Raw genomic sequence first — 20,190 nt, forward strand, 5'->3', positions numbered from 1 at the left:
TTATTTAAAGATTATTCACAATCCTCAACTATAGAAACCCACTAAATTCAGTAAATAATTTTTTGAACAGAAACTGTTCTCATTTATTTGCTTACATTAAAAAAACAGCAAACTTAATGATCCTCGCCACCAAGTATCTTTATCATTCCCAAGAGAGAATTTGGATTAAGCTTATTGTTGTTCTTTCCATTTATATAAATGGGATCACATATAACACACGATGTTCTAGGACTTGCTATTTTCACTTTATAATTATCAAGGACACCTTTCTGTGACAATACATGTCTTTTGAAAACTTTATTGAAATATAACACACATACAGAAGGCTGCACAATCAAGTGTACCACTCGATGAATTTCACAGACTAAACACACCCATGTGACCAGCAACAGAGCAGGAAAGAGCCCCAAAAGCCCGCCTTGTGCTCCCTTAGTCAAAACTCTCCATCCAAAGATAACCATATTCTGACTTCTAACAGCAGAGAGTAGTTTTGTCTGGTTTTGAACTTATATAAACAGAATCACACAGTTAAATATTTTGGCCCAACACTGTTGTACAGTATTCCGTTACAGCAATATACCACAATTTACTTACCCATTCTGCTGATGGGCATTTGGGCAGTTTCCAGTTGGTGCTATTAGGAATAGTGTTCTACGAACATTCTGGTACAAGTCATCTGGTGAACACATGTGCGCACGTCTGTTGGCTGTATACCTAGGCACGGAACTGCTGCATCACAGGGTCACATATGTTAGCTTCAGCAGATAGCGCCAGTTTCCCAAAGTGGTTCATACTCCCACGAGCTGAGTCTAAGGGCTCTGATTGCTTATATCCTCACCAACACTGGATATTTTTCATCTTTTTGGCCTTAACTTTTTGAGGTACAATTTACATAGAATAAACTGTACCCATTTAAAGTGTACAATTCAATGAGTCTGATAGATGTATATACCTGTGAAACCACTACTACAATCAAGAAACAGACAGTGCTATCACTCCTAAAAGTTTCCCTGGATCCTTTTGCAGTCCATCTTTCCCCTGATCCTTTGCCCCAGGCAACCACTTATCTACTTTGCCATTATACATTGGTTTGCATTTTCTAGAATTTTACATATAAATGGAATCATACAGTATATACGCTTTTGTTTCTAGCTTCTTTCACTCAACATAACGATTTTGAAATGTATGTACATATCAGTAGTTTGTTCCTTTTTATTATTAAATATTTCACACTATGGATAGTCCATATTTTGTTTATCTGTTCACCTGTTGATGGACATCTGGGTTCTTTCCAGTTTGGGTACACTATGAATAAAGTTGCTATGAACAATCATATACAAGACTTTGTGTGAACATATGTTTTCACTCCTCTCAGGTAAACACCTAGGAGTAGAATGACTAAATAGTATGCTTAAATTTATGAGAAACTACCAAACAGTGAAAAGTGGTTGTACCATTACACATTCCCATGGACGGTGCACAAGGCTTCCAGTGGCCCCACATCCTAGTCCACCCTTAGTGTTGTCAGTCTTTCTGACTATTTTAATGGGTCTGTGGCGGTATCTCATGATGATTTCAGTGTGCATTTCCCTAATGACCATTGACGTTGAACATCTTTTCATGTGCTTATTTGCCATTAGTATAACTTCTTTTGTGAAGAATCTTTTCAAACATTGTCCTAAATGGGTTGTTTGTCTTCTTAGGATTAAATTTGAGGTCTTTATTTATTCTGGAAGCAAGTACATATATTGCAAATACTGTCTCCCATTCTGTGGCTTGCCTTTTTGCTCTCTTAATGGTGTCTTTCAAAAAGCAAAAGTTTTAAATCTTGATCAAATCCAGTGTATCGATTTTTTTCTTTGTGATTTTTGCTTTCTGTAACCTAAGAAATCTTTTCTGAACTCAAGGTCACAAAGATGTTTTCTTCTAGAAGTTTTATATAGTTTTAGCTTCTACATTTAAGTGTGTGATCCTTTCGAGGTATTTTTTATGCATGATGATGAGGTTCACTTTTTCGCTATATGGATACCCAGTTATTCTGGCACAATTTGGTGGGAAGATTTCCTTTTAAACCGGCATGGCGGGGCCAGCCCAGTGGCACAGGCGTTAAGTTTGCACGTTCCGCTTCGGCAGCCCGGGGATCGCCCGTTAGGATCCCGGGTGCGGATATGGCACTGCTCGGCAAGCCATGCTGTGGTGGGCGTCCCACATATAAAGTAGAGGAAGATGGGCACGGATGTTAGCTCAGGGCCAGTCTTTCTCAGCAAAAAGAGGAGGATTGGCAGCAGATGTTAGCTCAAGGCTAATCTTCCTCAAAAAAAAAAAAAAACACCATGGCATCTGTCAAAAGTGAACTGACCATATATGTATGGGTCTCCTTCTAGTCACTAGCCAATTCCACTGATCTGTACGTATAGCCCTTCTCCAAGAACACACTGTCTTGTTTACTGTAGCTTTGCAGTAAGTCTTGAAATCAGGCAATGTTAGTCCTCCAACTTTGTTTTTCTTCTTAAAGATTGCTTTGGCTATTTTGGATCGTTTACATTTTCAGATAGATTTTACAATCACCTTCTTGATTTCTATAAATATTTTTGAGCACTATTTTTCTTGCTGGAAAAATAGAGATAATATAAACTTCCTCACTGGGTTGCTGGGAGAGTAAAAAAGGGATAATATGGTAGAGCACCAAACACGGTGGCACACCAACAGGCATTCAGTTAATATTAGCTTCCTCTCTCTTCCCCTCTCTTGGCCTTTAAATAAACAGGATCCGATCTAGCAATGCCCTAACATTTCACTAGCGGGTCAATGGCCGTAGTAAAAATATTACCACACCAAACGACTTTTATAAGTAAATATTTGTATTTTTACTTGGATTCAATACTGAAATGCACTTGCCAGAGAAAGCAATTCAGCATATTTACTAATAAACTGTTTCAGGCCACATTTTAGGAAAGCATAAAACCACAGCCAGAACAAAAATTTAAATATGTTTTCAAGTTCCATATAGCACCTAATTACAATATTCTATAATACTAACAGAAAATTCTCCTCTAGCAAGATCACAATGTTCCATTATTCATTTTGCTGCCACAAATGGAAAAAGTATTTTTGCTCCCAAACATTGTTTAGAAATACATATAACAAACACAATATGGCTACTAATTCAACAATTAACATGTACTAATTTGAAACCCAAACCTGTAAACAACCAAAAACCTTTGAAGTATTTTAGCTTAGCCTAACTGGTATCACTCCATGAAATGCAGAGCTATCAGTTTGTAAACACAGGCTACCAAAAGGCCATTTTTGGTGAGCCACCAATACTTTGTGGTAACCCACATTTATCAGATGAACGGATACTTAAATAAAAACAATAATTTGCTTTCTTTTTCCATGACTTTATTCAATGGCCTCTTCCAGTATAATATTTTTTTAACATTAAAATGGCCTTAAGCAATCAATTTAACTAGATTGATTATCGAATGAATACACAAAATCTGCTGGTTAATTCTAAGGCAGTTCAACTGCTAAGTCATTTACTGTCCTACTTTCTTAACAAGGAAGGAAAAGGAAGCCAAATCCTTTCTTTTCATAAAGATGAACGCATGGCAAAGCACTAACTTTCATCTCTTTTGACTGAGCTGCATATGACCAATGACATCTCAAGACACACTAGAAATTAATAAACGGCGAAAGGTTACTTGGGCTCCCCTCCTGCTTCTCTTATTTGCCAATGACAACACCATTCTCCATTTACACAGACTTGGCATCACCCCTGACTCCTCCAGCTCATGAGCCTGCATTTCAAGTTCTGTAAATATTACTACTCTACCACCACCATTACATCTGTCTCCATACCGCTCCTTCTGCCTTCATCTTAGCTCTGGTTTCCTCTAATCTGATCATTTCAACTTTGGCATCATTTTGCAATAATATACTAACCGACCTTCCTGCCTTTATTCTGGCCCTTTCCAATTCATTCTCCTCATGCTACCTTGATGATCTTTCTGAAATCAGAAATTCAACCATGTCACTCTTCAATTTAACATTCAATGGTTTTTCTCGAATGCTACACATAGAGTTGCCACACAAGCCAGTAATTCTATTCCTAGGTACATACCCAAGAGAAATGAAAAAACGTGTCCACATAAAAACTTGTACACTTGATCATACCAGGATTATTCATAATAGCCAACAAGTATAAACAACCTAAATGCCCATCAACTGATAAATGGATAAACAAAATGTGGTATATCCATACCATAAAATATAATTTGTTTACAGATGTCAGTGCCACCCAAAGAAATATACAGATTCAATGCAATCTCTATCAAAATCCCAATGATGTTTTTTGTAGAAACAGAAAAACCCATCCTAAAATTCACACGGAATCTCAAGGGACTCCAAATAGCCAAAACAATCTTGAAAAACAAGAACAAAACTGGAGGACTCCCACTTCCTGATATCCAAACCTACTACAATCCTACAATAATCAAACAGTGTGCTATTGGCATAAAAAACAGATATACAAATGGAATAGACTAGAAAGCACAGAAACAAAGCCTCGTATGTATGGTCAAATGATTTTTGACAAGGGTGCTAAGACCACCCAATGGGGAAAGGACAGTCTTTTCAACAAACGGTGCTGGGAAAACTGGATATCCACATGCATGATGTTGGACTCTTCCTTACCTGAGACCATATACAAAAATTAGCTCAATATAGATCAAAGATGTAAATGTAAGACCTAACACGATAAAACTCTTAGAGAAAACATAGGACAAAGGCTTCATGACACTGGATTTGGCAGTGATTTCCTGGCTATGACATTGTGAAATAATAGAAAAAACATACATTGGTCTCTGTTCCCAGATCCCAGATAGAGCTCCTAAATCCCTTGGAATTTCCTGGGTGATAGTGTTTTTGGTTCTAATGAGGCCATTCTTCCTGGGCTCCTGGATAGCTTCCAGATGGGGGCTGATCACCAGGAAGACCAAGCCATGATTGGAAGCTGGGAATTTTCAGCCCCACTCCCATCCTCCAAGAAGGGGAGAGAGGCTGGACATTGAGTTAATGATTGATCATGCCTTCATGATGAAGCCTCCATAAAAATCCCAAAAGTACAGGATTCTGAGAGCTTCCAGGTTGCTGAACACATTTACGTACCAAGAGGGTGGTACAGCCTCAACCCCACAGAGACAGAAGTTCCTGCACTCAGGACCCTTCAGAACTTTGCCCTATGTATCTCTTCACCTGGCTGTTCATTAATATTCTTTAATATCCTTTGTAATAAACCGGTAATCTAGAAAGTACTGTTTTCCTGAGTTCTGTGAGGCATTCTAACAAATCATGGAACGCTAGGAGGGGGTCGTGGGAACCGCTGACCCACAGCCAGTCAGTCAAAAGCACAGGTAACAATCTGGACTGTGATTGGCATCTGAAGTGGGAGCAGTCTTACAGAACTGAGCCCTTAATCTGCGGGGCTGCGCTAACTCCAGTTAGAGTCAGAATCGAGTTGAATGATAGGACACCTGGTTGGTGTCAGAGAATTCCTTGGTGTGCAAAACCCACACATCTGATATCAGAAGTATTGTGAGTGTAAGAGTAAGGGAGAAACAGGGAGTTTTCTCCTGCTCAGACACCAAAGGCGCAGGCAACAAAAGAAAAAGCAGACAAATTGGACTTCATAAAAATTTTGTGCATCGAAAGACATTCTCAACAAAGTAAAAAAGGCAACCCACAGAATGGGAAAAAAATATTTGCAAATCATATTATCTGCTAAGGATTACCACCCAGAATATACATAGAGCCTAAAATGCAACGACAACAAAGAACTCAATTCAAAACTGGGCAAAGGACTTGAACAGACATTTCTCCAAAGAAGATATGCAAATGGCCAACACGCACAAGTAAAGATGCTCAACATCACTAATATTACAGAACTGCAAATCAAAACTACAGTGAGATTCTACTTCACACACATTAGGATGGCTACTATTTAAAAAAAACAAAAAGAAGCATCGGCAAGGATGAAAAGAAACTGGGACCCTTGCGCACTGTTGCTAGGAACATAAATGTAAAATGGTCCAGCCACTGTGGAAAACAGTATGGTAGTTCCTCAAAAAATTATAAATAGAACTACCACATGATCCAGCAATTCCACCTCTGGGTATAGACCCAAAAGAATTGAAAGCAGGGTCTCAAAGAGATATTTGTACACCCACGGCAATAGCAGCAATATTCACAACAGCTAAAATATGGGAGCGGTCGAAGCACCCATCCATGGGTGAATGGGTAAGCAAAATGTGACACACACACACATACACGCACAGTGGAATATTATTTAGCCTTAAAAAAAGGAAAGAAATTCTAACATATGCTACAACATAGATGAACCTTGAGGGCATTATGCTAGGTGGAAATAAGCCAGTCACAAGAAGGCAAACACACTATGATTCTTCTTATGCTTAGAATGGTCAAAGTCACAGGGACAGAAAGCAGAATGAATGGGACTGGGGGGAGGGGAGATGGGGCATTACTGTTAAATTGGTATAGAGTTTCAGTTTTACCAGATGAAAAGAGTTATGGAGATGGATGGTGGTGATGACTGCGTAACATTATGAATGTATTTAATACCACTGAACTGTACACTTAAAAACGGTTACAATGGAAAATTTTGTGTGTATTTTATCACAATAAAAAAACCGGGCAAAACGCCCCACAAGGCTATGAGGATTAAATGAGATAACGCATGTAAACTATAACACACTTAACACAGTGTCTGGCACATGTTAAGTGCTCAATAAACGGTAGCCAATATTACGATTCCCCAAAGGACCCAAAGTCTCTCCCTGCTCTGGGACACTGCCTGAACAGTTTCCAAGGCCTCGGATGCAGTCCTCTACTGGGTCCTATTCTCCAGGATCGAACTTTCACAGTCTCAAGGAGGTAAGCCCCTCAAGGATAGGGCCAGTGTCTATTCATCTGTGCATACACACACCCCTACTTTCCACAACACCTGGTATTAAATTGTTTGGGGAGGTACACTTTTTTTTTTTTTTTTTGAGGAAGATTAGCCCTGAGCTAACTGCTGCCAATCTTCCTCTTTTTGCTGAGGAACACTGGCCCTGAGCTAACATCCGTGCCCATCTTCCTCTACTTTATATGTGGGACGCCTACCACAGCATGGTTTGCCAAGCAGTGCCATGTCCGCACGCGGGATCCGAACTGGTGAACCCTGGGCCACGGAAGCGGAACGCGAGAACTTAACTGCTGCACCACAGGGCCGGCCCCATAGGGAGGTACACATTAACAATTACGTATATAAACTGGAATATTGATCATCAGGTTTCCATACCACGTACAATAGCCAAGATCAGAGCAAATGTGTTAATTCTTTTAACTTATGATTGCTATCCTTCATCTACCCGCCTGCAGCTAACGTTTATCAAGTACAGGCAACGTCGTAACTGCTCTACAGAGATTCTCTCATTTACCCTTACTTGGAACAACCCTCTGAGGCAGGGACTATCACTTTAACGTTGAGGAAACGGAAGCACAGAGAGGTACTTACTGGCACATTTATTTCTAACGGAAAACTTGGGGAAGAGCAAAGCAAAGGCATGTGAACGCTCCCAGAGTCCAGTGAATGGAATACATCCTAGGGGCTGCTTCGAAACATCCATGGCTTGTGTTTTTCCTTTTTACTAAGAAAATGAAAAACACTGTTGTGCTTGCCACACCTGGCTTGAAAGTATCACAGCCTTGGGCAACCCCTCCCCCAACCATGCCATCTCCTTCCCCTCTTTCAGAGTTCCTGGCCAAGGCATGGATTAGTAAAACCAGATATTACTTGCTCTGGTCTCACAGTGGGAGTGAAATGAGGGGCCAAGAGACACAGCCAATTTTAAGTTTTTCGAGTCATAGTAGGGCTTCCCGGGACCTCCACATGAACCCAGAAAGTAGTGGAATCAGTTTCCTCAAAGCCTCCTCCGGCAAATCTGCAACTCAGGCCCTGGTGGCTGTCACACAGACATCAGCTTCATCATCAGGTCACAGCCTGCCAGCACAGGGCTTCAGCATTCAAAAGTGAGCTGTAACAGGACTCCGAAGGCAATGACAGCGCCTCCACGATCACATATGCAGGGCTTAGAAGTTCCAAATCGCAGGGAAGCACCTCCACAAGCCTCACAACTGATTTTCTCATCTCCTAGAACCTTATCTTCCCTGGGAAACAGAAAACAGATATAACCTCCCATCCAGAGTGACGAGCCTGAGTTGAGGGCATCAGCTCTGTGGAGACCAGAACTATCAGTTCTCCTGTGTTGACAAGATCCTATGCCTTCTACTCTCATTAACAAGAATGTGTGACTTATTCACACTCACCGGTACACACAAGACAAACTACTCAGTACAGCACTGCCCTTGAACTGAGCGGAGAAAGAAAATCAGAGCATTCAATAAATCTGATAAAACTTAAAAGTAAATCCACAAAATTAGCAAAAACTATTAATGACGCATTCACATAAACCTAACGGAACATGCCATTCATAAAATGTAATACTCTTCGCTCCTTTTTAATTTCCTGCAATAAGACTTTGGCTCTACCACCAAAACCAACATCCCCTCTACTTCTTTAAATACAAAAGTGCTCTCTAGTCTGTTTCTTGGTTGACTACTCCCAAACATTTCTAATACTGATTTTTTTTTCAAGATTTTATTTTTCCTTTTTCTCCCAAAGCCAAAGTACATAGCTGCGTATTTTTAGTTGTGGGTCCTTCTAGTTGTGGCATGTGGGACATCGTCTCAGCATGGCCTGATGAGCGGTGCCATGTCCACGCCCAGGATTCGAACTAGCGAAACCCTGGACCGCCAAAGCAGAGCGCACAAACTTAACCACTCGGCCACGGGGCCAGCCCCTCTAATACTATTTTATTATGAAGGTCTACTGACAGTCATTTACATCCCCAGATGAAATAAAAAGTTGGTGCAAGTCCAAAGAGTACAAGGACACTTGATCAAACATGTGAACTGGCAGAAATTCACATAAAATCTACCTTACTTGGACTTTTTAATTTAAATTCTAATTCATTCAGTTAATACATGCTGAGCAGAAAATATGGGCAGAGAACATAGTCTACAAATTTCTCAGCAATACATGTCATTTGTTTGACAATAATTACCGTACGCCTTGTCTATGCCTGGAGTTGGGAGCTCAACAGTGAACAAAAGGGTCTCTAGTTCTCAGGAAGTTTCCATTCGAGGGGGAGCAGGAATCAAGGAGGAAACAAATTGCAAATTTCAGATGGTGATCTGTGCCACCGAGAAAAATGACTGATGTGACACAGAATAAGTAGGACGCCTAGGAACTTCTTAAATGCTAACAAGCTTGCTTTCTCTTAGAGACACATTAATCTGAAACTTTATGGACGAATTAGCAATGCACATGGGTGGCAGCGGCAGGAATAAGAATAGAGGCCAAAGAGAAGGGTGAAAATGTGGGAAGGAACAAGAGCTGAGAGAAGAGAGAAACAGATGCGTAATGAACAATGACCCATTGTGCCTATTACAGGGACAGTGTTTTGTTTTCTTTTCTTGATCCATGGGCTCAATTTATCAGGTCAAATCGTATTAGAAACCATTTATCCTACCCTACTCCTACCAGACACCAAATAAATAAATACAGTCATGTGCCGCATAACAACATTTCAGTCAACGACGGACCACATATACGATTATAAGATTATAAATGGAGCTGGAAAATTCCCATCACCTAGTGACGTCGTAGCTGTCCTAATGTCATAGTGCATTACTCATGTGTTTGCGGTGATGCTGGTATAAAAAAATATCTGCTGCACTGTCAGTCATATAAAAGGATAGCTCACCCAGAGCAATTTCCAGGCCTGCGAGCTCCATTCACGGTAAGTGCCCCAAACAGGTGTACCATTTTTTATCTGTTATACCATATTTTTACCGTACTTTTTCTGTTTAGCCGTGTTTACATACAGAAACACTTACCATTGTGTTACAATTGCCTACAGTATTCAGTACAGTAACATGCTGTACAGGTTTGTAGCCTAGGAGTAACAGGCTATACCATACAGCCCAGGTGTGCAGTAGGCTATACCATCAAGGTTGCGTAAGTACGTTCTGATGTTCACACAACAACGAAATCACCTAATGACACATTTCTCAAAACATATCCCCATTGCTAAGTGACACATGGCTGTAGATTTTTTAAAGCCTAATTATTATTCGGGGAAATAGAACTGCTTCTCTTATGATAGCAAAAGGAGGGGGAGGGGTAATTATAAATAAATGCATCTTTTCCTACAGGACCAAATCATATGAAAACTTTCTATTAAGACACTACCCGGGCCCGCCTGGCGGCGCAGCGGTTAAGTTCGCACATTCGCTTTTCGGCAGCCCGGGGTTCGACGGTTCGGATCCCAGGTGCGGACATGGCACCGCTTGGCAAAAGCCATGCTGTGGCAGGCGTCCCACGTATAAAGTGGAGGAAGGTGGGCACGGATGTTAGCTCAGGGCCAGTGTTCCTCAGCAAAAAGAAGAGGATTGGCAGTAGTTAGCTCAGGGCTAATCTTCCTCAAAAAAAAAAAGAAAAAATTAAAAAAAAAAAAAAGACACTCCTGAAGTCTCAGAGTAAGAGATCCCTGAAGAACACTTTTTTAAAGAAACATTGCCTAAAGCACAAGCTTGCAAGAGCCATTTAAGTCAGCTGTACCACGTCTAGGCCAAATATGAGCAATTAAAATTAATCATTTGTCAGCAAACCAATGGGAAAAGAACAAAACATTTTAGCCAAACAAACAGAGAAGTGCTCACAAAGGGAGCTGTCCACTGACCTTGGCTTCCCTTCCGTCTCTGTCAATCGAGAAAGGATGAAATTAGGAATATGCAGATGCAAGCCTGCAGTGGCCCTTTCTTCCTGGCCTACATCTTCCACAAAACCTCTAGCTTATGGCAGGCTGTCATTCCCTGAGTCTCCATTTCCATTTTGAAGTAGGAGAAAAGCAAGTAGCAAAGAGGTTTCAAGAGTTCCGTAACCTCACTGCCTATAGGAACAGGAACTAACACACTCCTTATAGAAGAGCGTTCATCCTCATAGACTCTACGACCGCTAAGACTAAAGTTTCCCCAAATTACACTTCCATGCTTCATCTCTCTCATGCCCTGTCTCCAGGTCCATTACTAAAGGGACAAGCCCCTCAAAATGTGAACTCACCTGCTCCCTCAAAATTAAAAACCTCTTTTCAACTTCTCCATTATAATTCTCAAACAAATTCAACTATTTAAGCAGAAAAACAACCAAAATCATGACCTTTTTTCTCAGTATGGTCTGTCTTCTGCCACCTCACGCAGTCAGTCACTAAGTCTTATGCTCTGTGTTATTTATTATCAGTGAGGTGCCCATGCACCCCTCCTGTTTTACTGCCATGTTCTGATCAGTGACATTACCACTTACCCAAGGTCTAACCTCGGAGTCATCTTTATAATGAAGATGAGGCAAAGTCAACCAGTTGGAGAGAAAATAGCATTTATTGAGTTCTTACTATGTACTTGGGACCGTGCCGGCCTAGCAAGTGGGTAATAGTCTTTCCATTTGATAAATGGGAGAAAAAACCTGAAGTTTCTCAGATATACCCACTCCTTTCCAGTCTAAGAGTTCAGACTTTTATCACTTCACATTCACAGTACTGTCAGTCTCCTCTACTCCAAATCTGTCCTGTATAAAACACTGGCAGAACAATCATAGCGAAATTCCATTTATATCACATCAATTGCCTATTGAGGGCAGAGAAATGCCTTCTGCTTCTCTATCTGCCCACTGACCGGCCCAGAGCTCAGTAAGTGTTTCTTAAAACCATCCCATGATTCCCCACCCAGCCTAGGGAAGCAGAAAAGTAAGAGATTTTTAAGAGAAAGATGTTGAATATGCAGAATGCATGTGAAAAAGCCAAAGGCAAACTCAAAAGCCCTCAAGATAATGTGGCATCTCACTAAGACATTTCACAATTCTGCGTCCACCCAAACCAGCCTGCTTTCCTTTAGGGAGCAGGGGCGCTGGAATTAGAATGCCTGGGTGCCAACCCCAGCTCCTCCACCGTGAGCCACTTTACCTCTCCACGCTTTAATTTCCTCCTCTGTAAAAGTTCAGCGCGGCCTCTGCTCAAATCCTCCCACCCTCTCTGAGTATCCAAGTCCAAGTCGCTCTCCAAGGTCAGCTGAAGGCCCGTTTCCCTTGCAAACTCTTACTGGATGACCTCAGCCCCTCACTCTACTTACCTCACTTACAATAGCTCTATAGCTAGGAGTCTCAATCCCTCATTTTAACCTTTATCTTTAATCATACATCACTGTACCTCATTTAATATTCCACTTGTCTATGTGCCCCCACCAACGTCCCACTCATGAATGACACTGACACTACTCACCGCCTCAGGTGATCATCAGTGGCACAATATCAACGATTATTACAACCACAATTTACTGAAGACATAATAAGTGCCAGGCACTGTCCTAAATGTCTTAAGTATTTTGCCATCCTTTAATCTTAATCCTTTTAGGTAAATCTTCCTCTTTATCCCCTTTTCATGGTTAAGGAAGAGACCTCACCCAAAGCTGCAAAACTAGTGAGGATGGGGGTGAAGTGAGAGAGGGTGATTGCAAACTCAGCTCTTCCTAGCTCCAAAACCCACTCTTAACCGCTACAACACATTGTTTAGTAATTACTTTGGTCATTTCATATCCAGGCGTTAAATCTTCTCTCCTAAACATAAGCTGTTAACAATAACAAAAACTGTGTCTTTCTTTGGTCATTTCCAGAATAAGCCATTCCTAATAAGTGATCCATACTCAAGGCTTTACCCAATAACTCATTTAATCCTCACAACAACTCTGAGAAAGTAATAATTATTATTGCCAATTTACAAATGAGGCAACAGGCATGGAGAGATTAAATAACTAGCCCCACACCACACAGCTGGTAACTGGTAAATGGCGAACTCAAGGGTGAAGCGGGAGCTGTGATCAAATACTTCATTTATTAATTCATTCTCCACAATTTTCATTAAGCATCCTTCCAGGGATAAGCCTGCTCTCATGGAACTTACAATCTTATTTCTCTTCCAATCTTTTCACTCAAGGGCAAAACCTTAAGACCTCTCAAACACTCGAAGATTTCCATACAAAAATATCCAATTTGTTTTAAAAAATTACTATCGAAGAAAGCGCATGGGACTCGAAGTAGGAAAACTTGGGTTAAATTCCCAACTTTGCCATTTATTAGCAACTTTGTCATTTATTAGACTTTGGGCAAATGCCTTCACCTGACTCTCAATTTCGTGGCCTGTATGAGACAGTGTATTAAGTTGGGCGCCCAGCACAGCGTCTGGCACTTAGTACACGCTGAATAAATGGGTTCCCCTCTCTCCCCACCTCTCCACTCCATGCAGTGACTTCATAATCCGTGTGGTCACTGAGCACATGTTCAAAGGCTACGAGAAGTTACACTTAAGAACTGAAAAGTGACCAATCTCTTACCTTCCAGGGCAATTCTCTTTCCAGATCACCATCACTGTGTCTCCAGTTTCAGGCCCCAGACTACTCTGGACCCGATAAATCAGGTTACAACTCGGGAATGTCAGCAACTCAGGTTCGGCCCCAGCAGCGTCTATAAAATGCTGCGGGGGACCTTCTTTAGAAGGCACTTTTGTTTCAGCTGGGGAGCTATGTGGCCTCCTCCCCAGGCTCCACGCCCCGTGCGGGACCTGTGGCACCAGGCAGGAGAATTTTGGGGCCCCGGCACAAGGCAGTGCCCGGCGGACCGTTTTTCACGCCAAGAGCTCCGCAACTCTGCCACCTGCCAGCCCGCCGCCCATCCTCGGGGCTGCAACTCCACCCTAGCACCCCGGGAGGCTGCCAGGCTCCTCGGGCCCGCGTGCCCCGCCGCCCGGGTGACCTCCCGCCCGGGCTCGGGCAGCTCGCCCTGGCCTCAGGGCTGGAACAGGCCGGACGGCCTGACCTCTCGCGGGGCTCCCCTGCCGCCCTCCCGGCCAGCAGACCCTGGAGCTGGCTGCTCGGCTCCGGGGGAGCCTGCCAGCGGCGAGACGCCCCTTACCTATCTTCACCACCGCATCCGCCAAGCACCGGTCCCACTTCCTGCCGAGCTCTGAATCCGACATGTTCTCCACCCGCAACTCCAGCTTCCCCTACGGGCCAACCCCTCGCTCCGACGCCACGCAAGTCTCGCGAGAGTCGGCCGCAGTTCCCAGGTCCGGAAGGCCGGCGCTGGCGGGCCAGATATCGCGAGATGATCTGGCCGCTTCCGTCCTTTCCGGTTTTTTTCAGTTGGTCGTCAAGGTGACGGGTTGCCTGGAGGCCCGAGGTGACCCTGACCTTGGAGCCGCGCCTACCCGAGGGTGGCGAGGCTGACAGGTTTCCTAGGCGGCACCCAGAGCCCTGTCGGGAAGGCCCTCCTGCCTCCGCACCTACTCCCACATTGGCCCTGGAAATTCCCAGGGCAAGTGAGGGCACAGCGCTTGATTATTCATTCATTTACTTCCCTTCGCTTTCTCTACTCTCTCATTCACTCATTTATTGCAGTGGAACTCCCGCCTGCACCGCTAACACAGAAGCTGCTCTGGCAAAGATGACCTGTTGCCAAACCAAACGGACGCTTTTTGGACCTCTCTACAGCACTGGACACAACATCCCTCCTCCCGGATCCTCCCTGTCTCCGTCTTCTCTTTATTCTTTCGGACTCCCGGGACACCAGTCTCTCTCCTAGTTGTCCTGACTCTTCTTAGGTGTGCTTCCAGGGCTGCTTTTTCTCTGCCAGCTGCTTAAACAGTGTTGGTTTGCAGGGTTCCATCAACCCTCTTTTCACTCTACGTACTCTGCGTGAGTACTTGCAACCCCTGCCTAATTCTATCACCAAAGCAAACGTCTACCTCAAGCTTCCTATTTATAATTCAGGCTCCTAGCTGGTGCCTTGGGTTTTAGTCTTTCTTCCCCATTTCCATCCTCCATTCTCCATCCTACCAACAAATACAAATTTGGCCATATTATTCCTCAGATCAGAAGCTGCCAATGACTCCTATTCTTCTATTGGATATATTCAAGCTTCAAGGAGCTCATTCTAGGAAGCCTACGCTAATAGAACTTAGAGCCGTAATCCATCTTTTTGAAACCGGGGGCCACTTGCTTTACACTCAGTTGTCTGTTTGCAAAAGTGATTAGATAATGCATTACTAAAACCCACTCTATAGTTAACATCTCTGACACCCGGGTCACCATGGTAACAGGTGCTTGAGTTTTTCAGGAACTGAGAGTTGACTCCTGGTGCAGTTCCGGCTGGTGAAGACCACTGACTCATCAACTGGGCCTTCGAGGATGACTGAGAGATAACCCTTTGGTGTCAAGGAGCTGAAAACTCCACCCTCAGATCATGGTAATGCCACAATTTTGTGAACAGGCGTCCTATGAAGAGCCATGAAGCTTGACTATGTTTGCGCAGATCATCAATTACCTCACTTCTTACTTCCAAGCATCTATTCCCACTTCAGACCACCCTGCCCCTTTATCCCACAAATATCCCTAATCTCCATTTTTTTAGGGGAGTCAGATTTGAGATTGGTTCTTCCATCTCCTCGCTTGGCTGACTTGTGATTAAACCCTTTTTCTTTGCAAACTCATGGTCTCAGTGATTGGCATAATGATGTGGGGGGCAAAAGGAACCCAGTTTGTAACATTTTAATTGTCCTAGCAGCTTGCCTACCCCATCGAATTTGCTACACTGTATTGAAGCATCTCTTTCTAGATGTCTGTATCTGCCAGTAAAACCAGAAAGCTGGTTAAGGACTTGAGCTGCCCCTTTTTCATCTGCACACTCCCAATTCAGAGCACAGTGCCTTGGAGAGTAGGATCTTCTATGAAATATTAGCTGAACTGAATTGAATTCGTTCACCCATTTGTTTATTCATTCATTCTTGGCAACTTTAATAGCAGAACTGCTATACCAGTCCTTGCTAGGACACAGCCCCTTCTTTCAGGAAACCTTCTTCCATAACCACCCTGCTTCTAGCTTTCACGTGAGCTACATATCAGATTGTACTGTAATTGTGTGTCTCTTGAATATGACTGTGAGCTCCTTGAGAATGGGGGCTGTGCCATTTCTGTATCCTCAATGACCAGCAGAGAGCCTGGTATATATTGGATTCACAATAAATGCTTTTCGAATAGATGTAAGAATGAATGAATGTATAAATGAACGATTGACTGATTGAACGAATTAGAAAGAGAAAAAAGTCTCTATCCTGGGGAAACTTTATAGTGTAGCATTTTTGCTGAAAAAGAAAGGGAAAATCAACTTCACTAAATGTCTATGATGCATCACAAATAACACCAGCCATCTCATAAAATTTCATTCATCCTCGCAGCAGGTGGAGATTAATATCTTCATTTTCACAGATTTGGAAACTGAGTCTCAGAGAAGTTAAGTAATGTGGAAGATGTACAGGCTCTGCATTGTGTAGATTTAGAAACTGACAGAGGCATTTTTATTAGATTCAAGAGAGTTGTAAACTTTTGTAAAAGGCAGAGAGCAAATTACAAAAGCAATCAGAGGCAGATGGTATAGTATGAATTCTGGAGCCAGACTGTCTGGGTTCAGATCCCTGCTTTGCCATTTCCCAGCTTTGTATCTACTATTCTCTCTTTCCCTGGTTCCTTCCCCAATATGATGTTTTGTTCACTGCTGTATCCCCAGCCCTAGAACATTATCTGACACATAGTATTTGCTTGATGAATATAGGTTGGTTGAATGAATAAAATAAATGAAAACTCTGGAGGTTTTATTGTTCTTGGAGAACAAAGGCTAATACAAGAGGGAAAAAAATGGAAACACTCTTTACGAATTGTTATGTTCAAAATGATTAAGAATAGATTTCCCAATGCTAGAGAAGGGAGTTACAAACAGGGAAAGGGTGAATGCTAGAAGGAACTCTGCTGTTGGATTGGAATTAAATGTATGAATATGAACTCATGGTATTTAATATGATAGATACACACACACACACGTGTGTGTATGTGCATATTTGTTGATCCTGTCTACTGAGAGGGACTAAAAGCAGTGACATCCCAGTAGCAATAAGCAAGCCTACATCTTGGTTTCTAAATACCATTCTCTACTAAAAGGACCCAGGGCTCCTTGAAAAAATGACTGAGGCTCCCAGGCTGAAGCCGGGAAAATACAAGATGACCCTGGAATATCTTCTTGTGTCATGAAGTAAGGAAGTCTTCAAAGGATGATAGGGGCATATCAAAATGTTTTAATAACTACAAACTGCCTAATGAAATGCTTGGTTGCTAAGCAGAACTCCTTGTGTAAGTCATTCGTACCACCATTAGGACTTCTCTCAATGGAACAAGGTTCACAAAGATAGAAGTTTGCGTTTCAAATGGATAAAGATAGAGTCATATAGTAAAGCAATTTCACAGCAAGAGAGCCAGCATCTTTTCACATTGGATAGAAGAAAGATGTAAAAGTGAAAACTGTCACTTAGGTAGACTAGAGTTTAGCCTCAACTGGTTAATCAACTAAACATAAGCCCTTTGTTTAGTTTACTAGGCTGTAAATCCAGCTTCATTAACGACGCAGATTAGAATATTTTATAGCACAGCACCTGCATAAATAAGGTCTTTTAGATTCCAGTGGTGTTTTGCAGTTTCCCTTCTGTTAAAACTAATTCCTTTCTTAAAGGGAGATTCACATTTTTCGTTTGATATCTTCTTTCTTCAAGAGGGGTCTTATCTCCATTTGCCCCTTCGCTAATGTGCCTAGAGCCAAACAGCTACCATGTAGCTTCTTCGTTTGGTTCCAAAGCCCGGATTCCACTCTCTCTTCTTTTTTTTTTTTTTTTTTTTTAACATGTGTGTAAGTGTGGGATATAACAAGCATAGAGAAAAGTGATAAATGCATAAATACAGTGTAATAAATAAATTATTGTAAAATGAACATTACTAGCACCTCAGAAGCCTGCTTCCTGATGTGTCCTTTGCCAGACCATATTCCCCCCTCCCTGCCAGCACAACCACTATCCTGACTTTTATGTTATTTCCCTGCTTCTAAGTGTTGTTACCTGACTATACATTCTTAAGCAATATGGTTTAATTTTTCCTGGTTTTGAACTTTATATAAATGGAATCATATCATCTATATTCTATGGTGTTTGACTTCTTTTGCTCATTATGATGCTTTAAGATTCATCCATGTTGTTGTGTGTGTAGATCATTCTTATCTCGTTGCTATATAGTATTCCATTAAGTTCTATCCGTAACTTGTTTATTTATTCTACTGTCCATGGATATTTGGATTGTTCCCATCTTGGGATTATGACCAAGAAGGTTTCTCATTCTTGTACATGTATCCTGATGCACATTGGCGTATGTTTTTATAGGATACACAAGTAAGGAGAGCAATTAATAGGGTATGCCCTATTTATTGAATACTGCCAACCTTGTCACTAAGAGATTATGCCAGTTCACGTCCTCACCAGCAGTGGCACGACCACTTCTGTTACCCTACATCCTCACCCACAGGCGGTTTTTTAATTACACTCTGAAAGTCTTGCCAATCTGGTAGGTGCATGGTGGCATCTCATTGTGGTAATCCTTGCTCTTTCAGGTGATTAAACTACTCAATCGTGTGTTCTGAATACAAAATATAGCAGGAGTGAGGGACTCAAATTGAATGAAAGTGTCCCTAAGAGAGGAGAAGATGATAGAAACACTTTAATGCTTTGCAACCCCTGCTCTCCTGCTCCCCCGACCCCGTCTCACCTTGTTTCTCCCACCAGATGGTAAGTGCCACGAAAGCAGGGACCTCACCTGTCTCCTTATCACGATATCCCTAGTGCCTCACACAATGTCTAGCACATTGAAGGCATTTAATTAATATTTCTTGAATGAATGAGCGAGGAGCAGGAATGATGTCTTTTTCGTTTTAACATCTCTAGCACCAGCCATGCCAGGTACTCAGTGGTGCTCAGTTCATGTTCTCTGTTCTCACATGGCCCTGCCTTTGAGGCTAAAGTGTCCCAGGGTGGGACACAAGCTGAAGAGTAACAACCAGAGCAGACTTGAGTGTAGCTTTGTGGTCACCGTGTATTTGAGTTGACGTTAGAGCCTGGGTCTGAGGGAATGCTTGTAAAGGTGCATAGTCTGCATTTACCTGCGTTTGAAGACACGCTGAAGTTGTATGTAAATGGATTTGTGAGAGAGCATGAATTTGAGACAGATAGCCTCACTGATTGGTTTGGATTTAAGCGTGTGTGTTTGAGAGCGAGAGCTGGCGCAAGTGTCATCATCATAGCTTGAGTCTTACTGTTTCAAAGCCCAACCCAAATCCGTACATCTGTCCACAACAGAGCTCGCCCAGCTAACTCAGTGTCAAGTTAGCTTTGATTCGTACCTGGATTATATGAACTCAGCCATAATGAGGTTACTGGCTATCACTTGCCTCTTCTGTTTGGTTAGTAAAAAATTAGAGGTTTCTTAGTCAATGCAATTTGTTTGGTAGAGAAAATATTTCTAAATATGGGATCCAAGGGAGGAAAGAGCAGCAAAATAGGTTGCATAACCTCTTCTTAATTTCTCTTCTGTCTCATAGCTCTGAACTGGCACTTAGGTCTGTCTGCTTCTAAGGTCACACCTTTACCTGGGAGCTTGATGGCAGGGTCTCAGAGGGTCTTCCATGATCCCTGAAACTCTATGCAAATATTGATGTATGATTGCATATCTTTTTTTCTTTGAGTCCATAGCTTTCCTCAGATTCCCAAAGGGACCCAAGATCCAAAGAAGTTTAAGAACCATTGACCTGGAGCCAAGTACAGGTCTTGGGGAGGATGCCAGTCCCTCCAGCAGAGGGCAGTGGCGCCCATATTCATTGACCTCCTTGATCTTACAACATTGGTTATTGAGAGATCTAAGAGGTTGAGCCAGGTAGACCTGACCCAAGGGCACCAGAAGACAACACCAACCTTCCCCTGTTCTTCCTTTTGGGTTGGTTTTGAAGTACCATTTCCAACCCCCGGTTGCCACGTCATGGGATGTGCAAGCTCTCAAACAGTAGCTCTGGGGAAGACTACCTTCTCCCATCAACTTCCTGGA

The 20,190-nt window shown here is 42.4% G+C and overlaps 1 protein-coding gene across 1 annotated transcript in view; it reads right to left on the reverse strand.

Moving 5' to 3' along the window:
• MICOS10 (mitochondrial contact site and cristae organizing system subunit 10) overlaps window positions 1-14,287 on the reverse strand; it is a 30,780-nt gene extending 16,493 nt beyond the window's left edge. The window contains exon 1 of the mRNA XM_046660903.1: window positions 14,141-14,287. Within this exon, the coding sequence (XP_046516859.1) occupies window positions 14,141-14,204 (64 nt within the window). The 5' untranslated portion in view covers window positions 14,205-14,287. The remainder of the gene's footprint in view (window positions 1-14,140) is intronic.
• Between the last annotated feature and the right edge of the window lie 5,903 nt (window positions 14,288-20,190).

The sequence above is a fragment of the Equus quagga genome, chromosome 5 (genome assembly GCF_021613505.1).
Source record: "Equus quagga isolate Etosha38 chromosome 5, UCLA_HA_Equagga_1.0, whole genome shotgun sequence".
NCBI lineage: Eukaryota > Metazoa > Chordata > Mammalia > Perissodactyla > Equidae > Equus > Equus quagga.